The 14693-nt window shown below is 31.2% G+C and overlaps 1 protein-coding gene across 1 annotated transcript; it reads left to right on the forward strand.

Moving 5' to 3' along the window:
* The first annotated feature begins 930 nt into the window (after nucleotides 1–930).
* On the forward strand, nucleotides 931–13256 carry LOC140870139 (cysteine-rich receptor-like protein kinase 15). Its single transcript, XM_073272994.1, has 10 exons — nucleotides 931–1546; nucleotides 1994–2185; nucleotides 2382–2522; nucleotides 2612–2733; nucleotides 2868–3078; nucleotides 3173–3410; nucleotides 3679–3829; nucleotides 4103–4311; nucleotides 5611–5669; nucleotides 13114–13256. Exons 1-10 carry the CDS (start codon nucleotides 931–933, stop codon nucleotides 13254–13256), a joined length of 2082 nt encoding a protein of 693 aa, XP_073129095.1.
* Nucleotides 13257–14693: the final 1437 nt, after the last annotated feature.

Below are 14693 nucleotides of genomic sequence, written 5' to 3' on the forward strand. Positions count from 1 at the left end.
TGTCACGTATTAGAAATTAGTATATCAATCAAACTTTAAAAAACTAATGGGTCAAACCTAAGACAAGCTAATTTCGGGCAACTTATTTGGAAAGTTTGACTAAGCAAATAATCGTGAATTCATTGAATGAATAATGAACCGTCTTGGTCATATTTCGATTCATGCAATAACGAAGACATTATTATTAGTATTACATAAATAGTTGAAAAATTATTGAAAGTGATTGATTTGGCCATGTGTAATTCTCGAGATGACTTTTCACTATTGGTTTCCATCTATGTATATTTGGTTTCCTTCACGCCACGAATATCAGACTTTAGGTTCAAGATTAATTTGGCTTTACATTTATGAATGTACAATTAATTAATTATTCCACGGTCAAATATATAATTAGTTTGAAAAATGACATTGGTTAAACAAATTTTGTTTATTCATAACATTTTTTGATTTTTTTTGATTTTTTTTTGCAAAATGACCTTCAAATACAAAGAAAATAGAAAGTCTAAACAAACGTAAAAAAATTGAGAAAATTATATTTCAAAATCATGATCAAACAAAAGTTATTTACTTAAATAATTCCCGGCCCAATATATAATTAGATGTGACAATTTTTCACTGTTTTCTTCATAATTAATTCTAGAGGTTTAGGTGTAGCGCAAATTAATATCAATAACGTAGCATTTTTTTAGGAACCAACAAATTCTGAAAAACGCAAAGCTTGAGAAAAAAACATTTTTAGTTTGTATTATAATTTTAATTATTTTAAGTCACAATTTAAACAAAATGATATGATTCACACACACACGTATTTATAAAAACATTTTCATTCAAAATAATAAACCACCGAAGTTTTTAGAACTTTGTCATCGTTGATAGCGTCCCAATAAATGGAAGCAAGTTCGAAATAGACAGAACTCATATCACGCAACCATGATTTCTCAAAGACGGCCGCTTGCCGTCGGTTTCTTAATTGCCATGAACCTTGTAAATCTCGAAATTACTAGAGCGCAAATAGTTAATGAGTGCCTTAACAACGGCAATTACTCAAGTAACAGCACATACAAGTCCAATCTCCAAACTCTCTTCTCCTCTCTCCCTACAAATATTGATATCAATGGATTCTACAATGCCTCCCTGGGCCAGAACCCGGATACGGTCTACGCCTCCGTGCTTTGCAGAGGTGATGTTCAGCTTGATATATGTCGTGACTGTATCCAAGAGACTGCCAATGAACTGGTGAAATCATGCCCCAATTCCAAACAGTCAGCTATGTGGAATGAATTTTGCATGTTACGGTACTCTAATGAATCTATGTTCGGCATATTGGCGGAATATCCAGGGTACTGCATGCATAATACGCTGAACGTCTCGAGTCCGCGCCATTTTCTTGCGGATGTTAATGCCCTACTGCACAATATTAGTATCCAGGCTGCTGATGGTGGTTCTCTGAGAAAAGTTGCCGCTGGGAATAAAAGTACAGTAGATGTTGATACTCTGTTTTCACTCGTTCAGTGTACGCCTGAGGATTGTTCTTGTTGTTTATGTTAGGTTATAAATCCATGACGTGCCCATCCTAAAAGGCTTGCCTATTGGGTGAGGTTGCCTCATGAGTTTATAACTAACTCTTTATTAGTTTAATATTTCAATGTGGGATATCATAACAATGATAAGAGTTCAAGTGCAGAAGCAGAAGTGGAAATGGAAGCACCACACAGGGAGTCTCGAAAAATTACAAGACCACCTTCATGTCATAAAGATTTTGTTACAGTTTGAGTGTAATTGAATGGGCTTTATATAGGTCTTGTATAGTAACTGAATGTAATTAGGAAAGCCCAATAATGCAGAGGAACTAGCATGTATAAATACAAAGATTTTACGTAAATAAAGGAGACAACATTTAGCTCCCTTTCTCCTCCTTCTTCTCGTAACCTCTCCTCCCTCTGTTCTTCATAGATCACTTTGGGTAGTTGTGTGATTCACATCAGTTTATCTACTGCATTCTTACATATTTCACCATGTTGTTACGGGAAGATAGGGTGTAGAATACTATTTCATAGTTGCATTATCCGTTATGAAATTGTACCCTTTTACAATGAGACCAGGCTTCAAGAGTTACAGGGTCATCTAATTATAACACCTCTGCCGCCATCATTGTCACCAGCAACACTGCCACTGCCACTGCCAGGTAACGGATCGGATGATATATAACTATTTCTTAGAATTTGGAAGAATATTTCTTCTAATATATGGTTATAATATGATACCAAAAATATAGTATGTTCAGCCAATTATCAATCAGAGAGGGATTACCAGAAACATTATTGAACATAACATTTTTAGAAATTTAATTTCCTGGATTTGAATTCATTAAGATTTTGCAGGGAAAAAGGATGGTAATAGAACTCGAACGAACATCATCATCGTCATCGTTGTTTCAATTGTTGTGTCTCTAATAGCAGCTGTATGGGCTGGCATCCTATTGATAAAACGAACAAAGACGAAACCGGAGGAAGAAGTTAGATGTAGGTTTTCTTTAATTCATCCTTTTCCTAAATATATAACCTTCAGGCTGTAACAGCAATTCCCTAAACCTTCCTCTTTCATTTTGAAGCTGTAGGTGACATTAATATGGCTGATTTTCTACAATACGATTTCCACCAAATCAAAATTGCTACTGATGATTTCTCAGATGCTAACAAACTGGGGCAAGGCGGATTTGGATCCGTTTACAAGGTACGTACCTAAACAAATATATATATTGGTTCAATTTAAAATCTTTTGCAGTCTGTTTTTTCAATTGAATACTTTTTGTGACATAGATAGCGTACATGTTAGCAAGATTTGAATATGTTATTATTTAATTACAGGGAAAACTTCTGAATGGACTAGAAATAGCTGTAAAACGAATGTCCTTTGATTCGAGCCATGGTCATGTAGAATTCAAGAATGAAGTCTTACTAGTGGCCAAGGTACAACACCGAAATCTTGTTAGACTCTTGGGTTTTTCTATGGAAGGGGATGAGAGGCTTCTTGTCTATGAGTTTGTTCAGAATGCAAGCCTTGAAAGATTCATATTCGGTATAATTACTTCAGTGTCCTTTGTGCCTGTTAATTGCTAACTCTTTCACTACTCGTGTGATCACATGTTAACATGTATTTGCATGTATCGCAGACCCAATCAAACGGAACGATTTAGATTGGGAGAGGCGTTACAAGATTATTGTAGGAATTGCCAAGGGGCTTTTATATTTGCATGAAGAATCTCGACTCAAAATCATTCACCGGGATCTCAAAGCTAGTAACATACTTCTAGATGAAGATATGAATCCAAAAATTGCAGACTTTGGCATGGCCAAACTTTTTGCTGGTGATGAAACTCATGGCAGTACCAATAGAATTGTGGGAGCTTAGTAAGTACTGTTGCTTCACTTTTAAAGCAGAGACAGATCCAACATGCATTTTGGGAGCATGAGAAAGGTCCCAATGTCTATTCAATAGGTGTTGGGGTGAAATTTTTTATTTTTGTTTTTTTATTTTTGTTTAATTAATAGTTAGACACTTGAGTTCTTCACCCGCACGGACCACTGACAAATTTGTTTATAAAATTTACCTCGTATTAGTTGTACACTTTTTTTGTCACTTACTTACATATACTAATAACTTGCATTTTATAGTGGGTACGTACATGCCGCCGGAATATGCATTGCACGGACAATTCTCAGTCAAATCCGATGTATTTAGTTTTGGTGTACTTATTCTGGAAATTCTAGCTGGCCAAAGAAACAACTCATTTCAATATGGAGAGAATGTAGAAGACCTCTTAAGTGTGGTAAGAAAATGTTCAGTGCTTAATGCTTTTGAGCCTTATTCTCGAATTTACTGAAGCGAAATATTATCTTCGCGAGCAATTGTAGAGAAGAGGGTTGCTCCCCTTCTCTTCTTGCTTTAATTTCCATAATAATTTTCTGTAAGTTTGCATATAATTGAGTAAAATAACATATTTTGTGCCCCTCAACTTTCACCTTCAATCAAGAATGTTGATTTCCATATTGCTAAGTTATGCTATTATATGCTGGCTTATTTAAGAATAAATATTTTGCAGGCAAGGAAATATTGGTGCCAAGGAACAATTCAAGATTTGATCGATCCAGTATTGCGAGCTAGTTTGGGTTTCTCACGTGATATGTTACGCTGCATTCACTTCGGTTTGTTATGTGCGCAAGAAAATCCAGCAGATAGACCAACTATGACTTCAATCGTTCTTATGCTTAGCAACTTTACCATATTCTTGCCGGGACCTTCACAACCAACGTTTCTTACAACTAGTGACTTCTAATTAAAAAGAATTTTTACCAAGTATGAGTTATCTATCAATTTTACTTGAGTGCAGGTACTTATTAACAGACAAGTGTAGAGGCTCCTTTTTGTTTCGCAGCCTAGCACCTTGATGCTAATACGTGAATATAATTTTTTCAAGATCAGTGAAAGTTAATTTCCTTTGTCTATGGCAAGCATAATTGAATTAGCTGTAATCGTTCTATCTGGAAAATTCACTGCATTTATCTTAAAAGACCCTATAAAATTTTTAGCATCGTTATGTTAAGCGTGCATGAGTAATAGTAATATTGAGATATGATGAGTGACCTACTGCAGACACGCGTCAAATTGCTGAAGTTGTAGGGTTCGATTTTTTTGGTCGGTTCGGGTTGTTCGGTTTTTCTGGTCGGTTCCAAATTATTCTTTGTTCACTAAATATCTTCTCATAAAATATATATTTTAAATAAAAATATAAATAAAATTATTAGTTTAATGAAATTTTGTTGTTTTCGGTCGATTCGATTTTTGAATTGTTCATGTACTATCAATTTGACATTTGACCGATAGTTCATGTATCAAAATGAATGACTTTAATGGTTTATAAGTTAACAAAACTCTTAGGCTGCGTTATTTGGGGTGATTATCATGTGATAAGACTATTAATACTAATTCATCCCATGTTTACTTAAAAATTTATAAAAATTCCTAAACTCAAGGGGCCGTTAATAATTAGATTTGAACATGATTTTTAATCCTCAATTTTATTAAGGATAAATAATCTATGACTTGTATAAATGGAAAGAAAATTAGAAAACTCCAAATATACCCTTATTTCTAATCATTTCTATTATATTTAAAGGGTAAAATTGTGAATTTTTGTTTAATCGCAATTCTAATCACAATCGTAATCAATCACAGTAAACAAATTATTATTTATCCATATTCCATAACACTCTATATCATATCTAATTAGTTTAATAATCACCTAATAAATTATATCTTCACAATCCTATCAACATAAATAAACGCAGCCTTAGAGTATATGTGCCCAAACCTGAGGAGAAGAATGGAATCCGTAATTTGAATCTCATCTCTTGGCTTTCTCTTTAGTGATCCCAAGAACTCTATCAAATGTACGTTCTCGTTTTTCTACTCAAATGTTTGTGTTTGAGTGCTTTTAAATTTAATGCTTATGATTCTTTTTGCATGTCTGTTTTTGAGATTGGCGTGGTTATTGCGAATAGGGCTGACATACCATACAAAAATACCGAATTTTTCCTATGTCGTACCGAAATTTTTTCGATATACAAACATTTTTTTAGATATATCAAATTTTTTTCGTTATCTATACGGTATCAATATGGATTTTTTCAATATCAAAATTTTAAATCGATATCGGTATCTGTATCGGTATGAATTTTTTTACGGTATACCAAAAAACCACCCCTAAGTGCGAATTATCCTTCCAAGAATTTTGATCGCTCCTTGACTGCGAGGGATGTCAGTCTATTTCTTCGTAAAATCATTGATGGTAGGTACTTTACCTCTTTTATTTTTGTTAATAGAATTCTTTGATTTTTCGGTATAATCTATGCCTCTGCTGCCCTTTTTTTTTGGGGGTGGAAATGAGGTGTTTTTAGATTTCTTTGGAAGATTTGGGTTTGTTATTTTTCCCTCGATTGGGATTCAATTTTCAGATTATTATTTTACATTATTTTTTTATACGAATTGTTGATTTCGATTAGGAATTAGATGCTTTTGATAGATTCATGCTTGTGGGTGAAGATTCGAGGATGACAAGTTGATGTTTCCCCACTTTTTGACATTTAGTTGCTATTTGAAATTTGGAAACAAACACGAGTATATCATATATTTTTTCTTGCGTCTCAAAAAAAATATATTAGCGATCAAAAAATATATATTGAAGTGTGAATAAATACATAATACATATATATGTTTTTTTATATAGCAATAAGCTTTTAAAAGTTTTCGAGGCCATAAAAATTTGTCAATATTAACGAAATCAAATTTTAACTTAATAAAAATCTTACATCTTTTTGGTTCATTTTACATTTTATTTTAAAATTTAATTTAAAACCCACAAAGTATTTTTATTTTGTTAATTTTGTACATCTTAAAAAAAAATATAAGTGAAGATAATTTTTTTTAAAAAAAATTAGTTTTTGATTTATGTAAATTATCCACATGTAAAGTTAATAAAAAAATTTCAATCGAAAATTTTAAAATAAATAAAAATTTAATTTAAAAACAAAATTAGATACCCAATTTTTTGAGATCAAAGGAAATAAGTATTGAGACAACAAGAAATTTAAAAACAAATAAAAATTTAACTTAAAACAAAACTATAGAAACCCAATTTTTTGAGACCAATGGAAATAAGTATTGAGACAGCCGGAAATTTAAAAATAATAAATAAAAATTAATTTAAAAACAAAATTAGAAATGAATGCTGTAGAAACTAGAGCTGTGATATCGAACCAAAATACCGACTTTTTGAGATATCGTATCGAAATTTTTTCGATATATAAACATTTTTTTGGTATATCGAATTTTTTTTCGATATTTGTACGGTATCAATATGAATTTTTTCCATATCAAAATTTTGAAATTTGGATATCGGTATTTGCATGAATTTTTTTCTTACCAATATTTTAGATACGGTATACCGAAAACCCACCCCTAATAGAAACTCGAACCCTTATTTATCTTCGAAAGAAAAAAGGGTCTAACCAACCTCGGCTGCATATGCATGTAATAGTTTGGTAAAATCTTATATATTAATATAATACTTAAAATTTTTTTTTTATATATATATATAAAATAGTAAAACTTATAAAAATTTTCGGAAGAGCCCGAGTCACACTGTAGGATCGCCCCTACTTGCCCCTACTATCGAGCCAAAGTGCCCAGTACTGCCCACCAATCATTCACCATTTACTGCATTGGAAAGGGTCACCGGCCATTTTTTGTTTTTTCATTTGGATTTAGTTAGTTTTAAACTTGTCTATAGTTAATTTTTTTTTTTTGAGCCATCTATAGTTAATTTCTTGTTGCCATAAAAGTTGTAAAACTTTTTTCTCCTTTAACTATTTTAGTTTTTGAAATTTTAAGATATTTTTCCTCTCAACATTTTAAATGAGAATTTGTATGATTTAAATTATATATTTATACACTTATAAGTTTTTTTTTTGCTTTCTACTTTTTAAATGAGAATTTATATGGCTTAAATAGTTTATTAAATGAAAAAAAATAAAATTAATCACAAATACAAATAAAAGGGAAAAGAAAAATTAAAAACCACTCGATTGAAAAAAAATATATAATTATTTTATATAATATTTATCCAAATATATTATTAATTATTTTTTACTTTAAAAGTTTTCTTCTAAAATAGTTTTCCAAACACATTTTTAACAATAAAAAAGTTTTTTTTATAAAATTGTTGTCAATCACATATTTATTCTTAAAACAAATTCTAAAATCTTTTATATTTTTTTAAAAAAACACTTTTATTAAAACCTTTTTGATGTACCCATCCAAATTGGGGGCATTTAAAAAAATGACCTTAGTTGGTCTTTCATTTTGGTCAAATGACCTTAAAGATTTTTTTTAAGTCAATGACCTCCATTTTGATTAAAAAAAACCATTTATCTTAATTTACACTTAACTAATCATTCTACTTTTTGAAAAATAAAATAATTATATATTCTAAATAACGTGATTGGTCAAATTCATACTTTGACTCTCTCTTATATATTTTCTCCCAGTTTCTCTTCTTCACTTCGATTTCTTCTTCTCTTCTCATTTTCATTCACTCAGCTAGGTATGTAGATTTTGTGATGGTCTTATTTTCTTCTTGTGTGATTTTTTTCTCCATTCACAAGGTAGGTATTCATATTTTGCCCTACTTGTCTTTTTGTAAGCTTGTATGCAGATTTTGTGATGGTCTTTTTGTTTATAATGTTGGTCTCTCATGGTTGTCGTGGATGGTCTTCGTAGTTTATAATGGTCTCTCATAGTTATATGATGGTCTCCTAGCCTTGTTGTGGATGGTCTATGTAGTTTTATAATGGTCTCTCGTAGTTATATGATGGTCTCTCGTAGTTATATGATGGTCTCCTAGCCTTGTCATATATGGTCTCTATAGTTTTATAATGGTCTCTCATAGTTATATGATGGTCTCTTAGCCTATAAATATTTTTGCTCTTGTAGTTATATATTATCTCCAAGCCTTGCCATGGATGGTCTCTGCAATTTTATATGATGGTATTTGTAGTTTTATAATGGTCTCTCATAGTTATATGATGGTCTCCTAGTCTATAATATTGTTGCTCACATAGTTATATGATGGTCTCCTAACCTTGTCGTGATGGTCTCTCATAGTTATATGATGGTCTCTTAACCTTGTCGTGATGATCTCTTATAGTTATATAATGGTCTCCTAGCTTATAATTGTTTTGCCAAAAAAAAATTGAAATGTTAAGGATTTTTTTGTTAATGCAGGATGCCCACGATAAATATTCCTTCTGTTGGGGAGTTTGGTAGACGTAAATGAAATGAGGTTGTCGTTATGATAGATCGGTCTGTGTGATGATATATTGCTTTGATGGTCTCTTGATGGTCTCATGATGGTCTTACTGGCTTCACGATGGTCTCTCATGGTCTTTATCCAATGGTCGCCCAACATATGGTTGCATGGTCTCTAATGGTCTATGATGGTCTTCTTAGTCGTCTAATGGTCGTTCGACATTGCAATGGTCATCTTAGTTTTGCATGGTTGTTGGTAGTCATTAATGATCACCTTAGTTTTTCATGGTCTTTGATAGTCTCTAATGATCACCAAAGTTGTGTGGTGGTTGTCCAAAATTGTTATGGATTCATATATTATTTGACTTATTTCAACTCAACATATATAATATTTATTAAGTCATGTTATATCTATATCTCTACATATATAATATATGTCATGAATGTCATATTATATCTCTATAAGTTATGATATATATTTATTATATCTACAATATATAATAATTTGTTGTACATGGTATACCTACGTAAATTATGATATATATATATTTATGACGCATCTCAATATATATATCATACATAAAAAGATTTAGTCTAACAAAACATATCACATGTTTATGACATATAGCTACAATATTTTACATTACAACACAATATATCGTGGTATATCTATATCTCTATGTATCATACATATTTCATGTATGTAAATGATATATTTATATGTTACGATGTTGTGCATCACAATATATCATAATATACATAAATATACATATGTAAGTTATGATATATGGATTTATGATATGTATGTTACAATTTGTTGTACATCACATTATGTCATAATATACCTATGTAAATTATGATATATATATATATATATATATATATATATATATATATATTTATGAAGCATCTCAATATATATTATATCATACATAAAAAAAAATAGTCTAACAAAATATATTACATGTTTATGACATATAGCTACAATATGTTACATTACAACACAATATATCGTGGTATATCTATATCTCTATATATCATATCATATTTCATGTATGTAAATGATATATTTATATATCATGATGTTGTGCATCACAATATGTCATAATATACATAAATATACATATGTAAGTTACGATATATGGATTTATGATATGTATGTTACGATCTGTTGTACATCACAATATGTCATATTATAACTATGTAAATTACGATATATATTTATGATGCATCTCAATATATATTATATCATACATAAAAAGATTTAGTCTAACAAAATATATCACATGTTTATGACATATAACTACAATATGTTACATTACAACACAATATATCGTGGTATATCTATATCTCTATATATCATACCATATTTCATGTATGTAAATGATATATTTATATGTTATGATGTTGTGCATCACGATATGTCATAATATACATAAATATACATATGTAAGTTACAATATATGAATTTATGATATGTATGTTACGATTTGTTGTACATCACAATATGTCATAGTATACATATGTATATTATGATATATATATTTATGACGAATCTCAATATATATTATATCACACATAAAAACATTTAGTCTAACAAAATATATCACATGTTGATGACATATAGCTATAATATGTTACATTACAGCATAATATATTGTGGTATATCTATATCTCTATATATCGTACCATATTTCATGTATGTAAATGATATATCTATATGTTATGATGTCGTGCATCACAATATTTCATAATCATACATAAATATACATATGTAAGTTATGATATGTATGTTACGATTTGTTGTACATCACAATATGCCATAGTATACCTATGTAAATATATATATATATATATATATATATATATATTTATGATTATATATATTTATGACGCATCTCAATATATATATCATACATAAAATGATTTAGTCTAATAAAATATATCACATGTTTATGACAAATAGCTACAATATGTTACATTGCATCACAATATATATCATGGTATACAGAAGACCATTGAGAAACTGTGCTACGAGACCATGCCACTTTACCGTGCTAAAAGATCATGATACTTTATCAAAGACATTACGAGACATTGCCACTTGACAGAATACCATTGCAGAACGATGATTACAGATGACGGAGAACATGAAACCTTAACAAAGACCATTGTAGAATGATCATTACAGATGACCGGGACCATTTAACCTTAGCAAAGACCATTAGACGACCTTCAATAAGACCATTAGTGATCGGAGACCATGCAAAGACCATTATACGACCTTCAATAAGACCATTAGTGACCAGAGACCATGCAAATACCATTAGACGACCTTCAATAAGACCATTAGTGACCGGAGACCATGAAACCTTAGCAAAGACCATTAGTGACCTTCAATGAGACCATTAGACATTCAACACCTAAACATGCATATTTTTCCAATGCAAGCCATCATATGATCCACAACAATATTAAAAATTAACACTTCAATTCAACAAGATCAACAAAGTTCTAACATAACAAAATATATAATATGTCTATTTTCCACTCAATGTCCAAAGCCAGTTCCAAATAGATAAAGTACAATACTTTCTAATATCAGCAACTATATATATCATCATTGAGTGTTAATACATTTGTGTCACATAAATCCAAAGCAGCTTTCGTGATGACACATACTCCACATTCTCCACTATAATATGAAAAAATATACTAATTAATACTAAGATATATAATAAAAATAAATAAATTTATTTTAGTAAGGTGTAATATAGCTATAGGGGCTGTAATGTATGACTAACCTTAATTGTTGCTGGGAAAAGATCTAGGTCGACCTACATTCCACTTTTTGTTATTTGTAGTTATTCTCAAATTCATCATCAACTGAACAATCATTGCTCCAATTGGCCTCATGAACATAAGTATTTCACGTCTATTGTAACAACTCTGGTCCGAATCATAAACAAGTATTTCTTTTTCCTTCACATCCACCATCAAAAGTATCAAATGATTTGATAATCAGTACATTCTTGGATTGGTGAAAAAGTCTCGCTGCAATCCAGTCCTGTTATCAGATAATATTCATAAAATGAAAACCGATTTGGTCTTTTACAAACTATTAACCATAGTTCATCCTCGTTTTTCGTGGAACCCATCCTCACCATAAGATACCATAAAATTTGACTCCATGCTTTGTAATATTTTGAACAAATGATTAAATTTACAAATTGTGTGTTGTTTAATTACCATGAATTTCATCTCTTCTGGATTTAGACTATTCATTATTATCTCCAATATTTCTTTGTAACGTGCTTGAACTGTTAGTTTGCACTTGAAAGCCTTTTTTTTTGGGAGATAATTGAGTATCTAAGTGTACCTGTGTTCGTAAGACAAAATAATATTAAAATGATATCAAATTTAAGATTAAATGGTAGAAAAAAATAATTACCGCCTCAACCTATTCGTAATCAAAAGATGGTCTCCACTCGTTATAAAAATGGTCTCCAAAAACCATCCAATGGTCTCTTTAGCAAAAAAAACAATGCACATAAAAAAAATGGTCTCCAAGATACCTTTTTTTCCCTCCTTTTTCTCCTTCGTTTCAAATAAAAAATGAAATGGTCTTCGTAGACCATCTAATAGTCTCCAAAAACCATCCAATGGTCTCCTTAGCAAAAAAAAGTGCACATAAAAAAATCAACAGATAGTCCCCACACGTTATAAAAATTGTCTTCGTAGACCATCTAATGGTCTCCAAAACCATCCAATGGTCTCCTTAGCAAAAAAAAAAAGTCCACATAAAAAAAATCAGAAGATGGTCTCCACATGTTATAAAAATGGTTTTTGTAGACCATCTAATGGTCTCCAAAATCCATACAATGGTCTCCTTAGCAAAAAATAAAATGGTCTTCGTAGACCTTCTAATGGTCTCCAAAAACAATCCAATGGTCTCCTTAGCCAAAAAAAAAAAAAAATTGCACATAAAAATAATGGTCTACATAAAATTTCTTCAAACATTTCTTCTATTTTCGATCTGTTCCCGGCCCCTCCCCTCCCTTGGAAGCCCTAAATTCACAATGTTCAAATATATTTGCATCTCTGTCAAACTACTCGTCGCTAATCTAGGGCATGTCACATATGTTTCAAATTGATCTATGAAAAATCATATATATTTTCAAATCGTACAAAACATTACAACCCAGAAACTAATACAAAGAAATTTTACAATTTTTTTTTGCAAAATAGGTAAACAAACTTACAAGAACTATTTCATTAGACATTGGATTGGAAGTAGCAATGGTCGTGTGATGGTGAAGAAGATGGGCTCTCAAAAAAGATGGTTGTGGGAGGAAGAAGATGTTCACTTGAGTGCGAAATATATTTTCTAGAGAAAGATATGATAGAATGGAGGAAGAAGATGGTCACATGAGGAATGAAGATGCACTCTAAGAAAAACTCTCATTAACAACACTCAAACGACAACAGTTTTATTCTAAAACAGTTGTCTTTTACCCTATAACAACATTTTTAGGTAAAAATGTTGTCTTTAGGCGTTTTTCCAATTAAAAAGACAACAATTTTTTAAAACAATGTTGTCTTTTTAAAAAAAACTGTTGTCTTTGAACGTATTTTTGAGAGGATACGGCAACATTTTTTGTCAACTGTTGTGTAATAATGTTGTTAAAATGCAAAAGACAACTATTTTGAAAATTGTTGTCTTTAAGCGGGTTTTGGATCTTAAAATTGTTGTCTTTTATTTTTATTTTTTAAATTAATGATACGCTTGTGAGAAAAAAGATAAAGATCAAAAAACCTTTCCTCACTCTCGTTTTCGCCTCCCTCAGACCCTCACACTTTAAAGATTTATATCTCCTCCGTCCGGCGCCGGAATTTCGAATGGTTTGAGGGGTTTTGTTCCACAACATCAGTAGCCATGAATCGTTGTTTTTATGATTATTTCTCACGTCTGGAGGCTCTTGGAGATCGTCTCCTGAACAGAATCTAAGAGGAACTAAATCCACCAGAACGCCACCGCAGTGCCGCCACGTGATGGAGATTTTCAGTCACCAGAGGCTCCTCCGCTGGCGATACAATATGTTGGCGCCCATTCCGAAGCTCTTGGATTTCTACTAGTTCTTCTCGTTCTCTCACCTATCTCCTCCCAAACTTTGTCAGTTTACTTTTTTAATGAAACCAACGCTGATTCGATATTGATTTGTCTTGCTATTTCTTTTTGCACGCATGCCTTTTTTTGAATGTAACTGATCAGTTGATATGTGAATTACAAATGGGAGATCAAATGAACCAGTCATAATGGTGGGGCTTTGTCCGATCTTAAGAAGGCATTTTCAGGTCTAGTTCTTCTAGTCATCTATCATGGATGATGCCCTCCATTCAGATACGTATTCACAAATTAAAATAAAAGACAAAAACACATAAGATTACCCGTAGAAAATGAAAATTTGAAGTAACAAATTCATGTAATTTCAGGTAACCCTGCAATATCCTTTGTTCCCAACTGAAGAAGCCATATGCCAAAAATAATAACGATTCTTAGCAAATTTCCTCATTTTAGTAGTTGGGTCTAACCATATTGGAATTTTTAAAATTCCACCTTTCAAGATAAATGAATATGATTTATGCATGACATTCCACGAGACTAAGTGCCGAAGGTCATGTTGTTAAAAATCTTGCTCAAAGACAATAGTTTTAAAATGTTGTCTTTGAGCATGACTTTTAACAACATGGTCTTCAACAACAGTTTTAAACCCCCTATGACAACAAGTAAAAAATGTTATCTTTAAGAGTTTTTCTTGTAGTGATGG

The sequence above is a fragment of the Henckelia pumila genome, chromosome 1 (genome assembly GCF_033568475.1).
Source record: "Henckelia pumila isolate YLH828 chromosome 1, ASM3356847v2, whole genome shotgun sequence".
Taxonomy (NCBI): Eukaryota; Viridiplantae; Streptophyta; class Magnoliopsida; order Lamiales; family Gesneriaceae; genus Henckelia; species Henckelia pumila.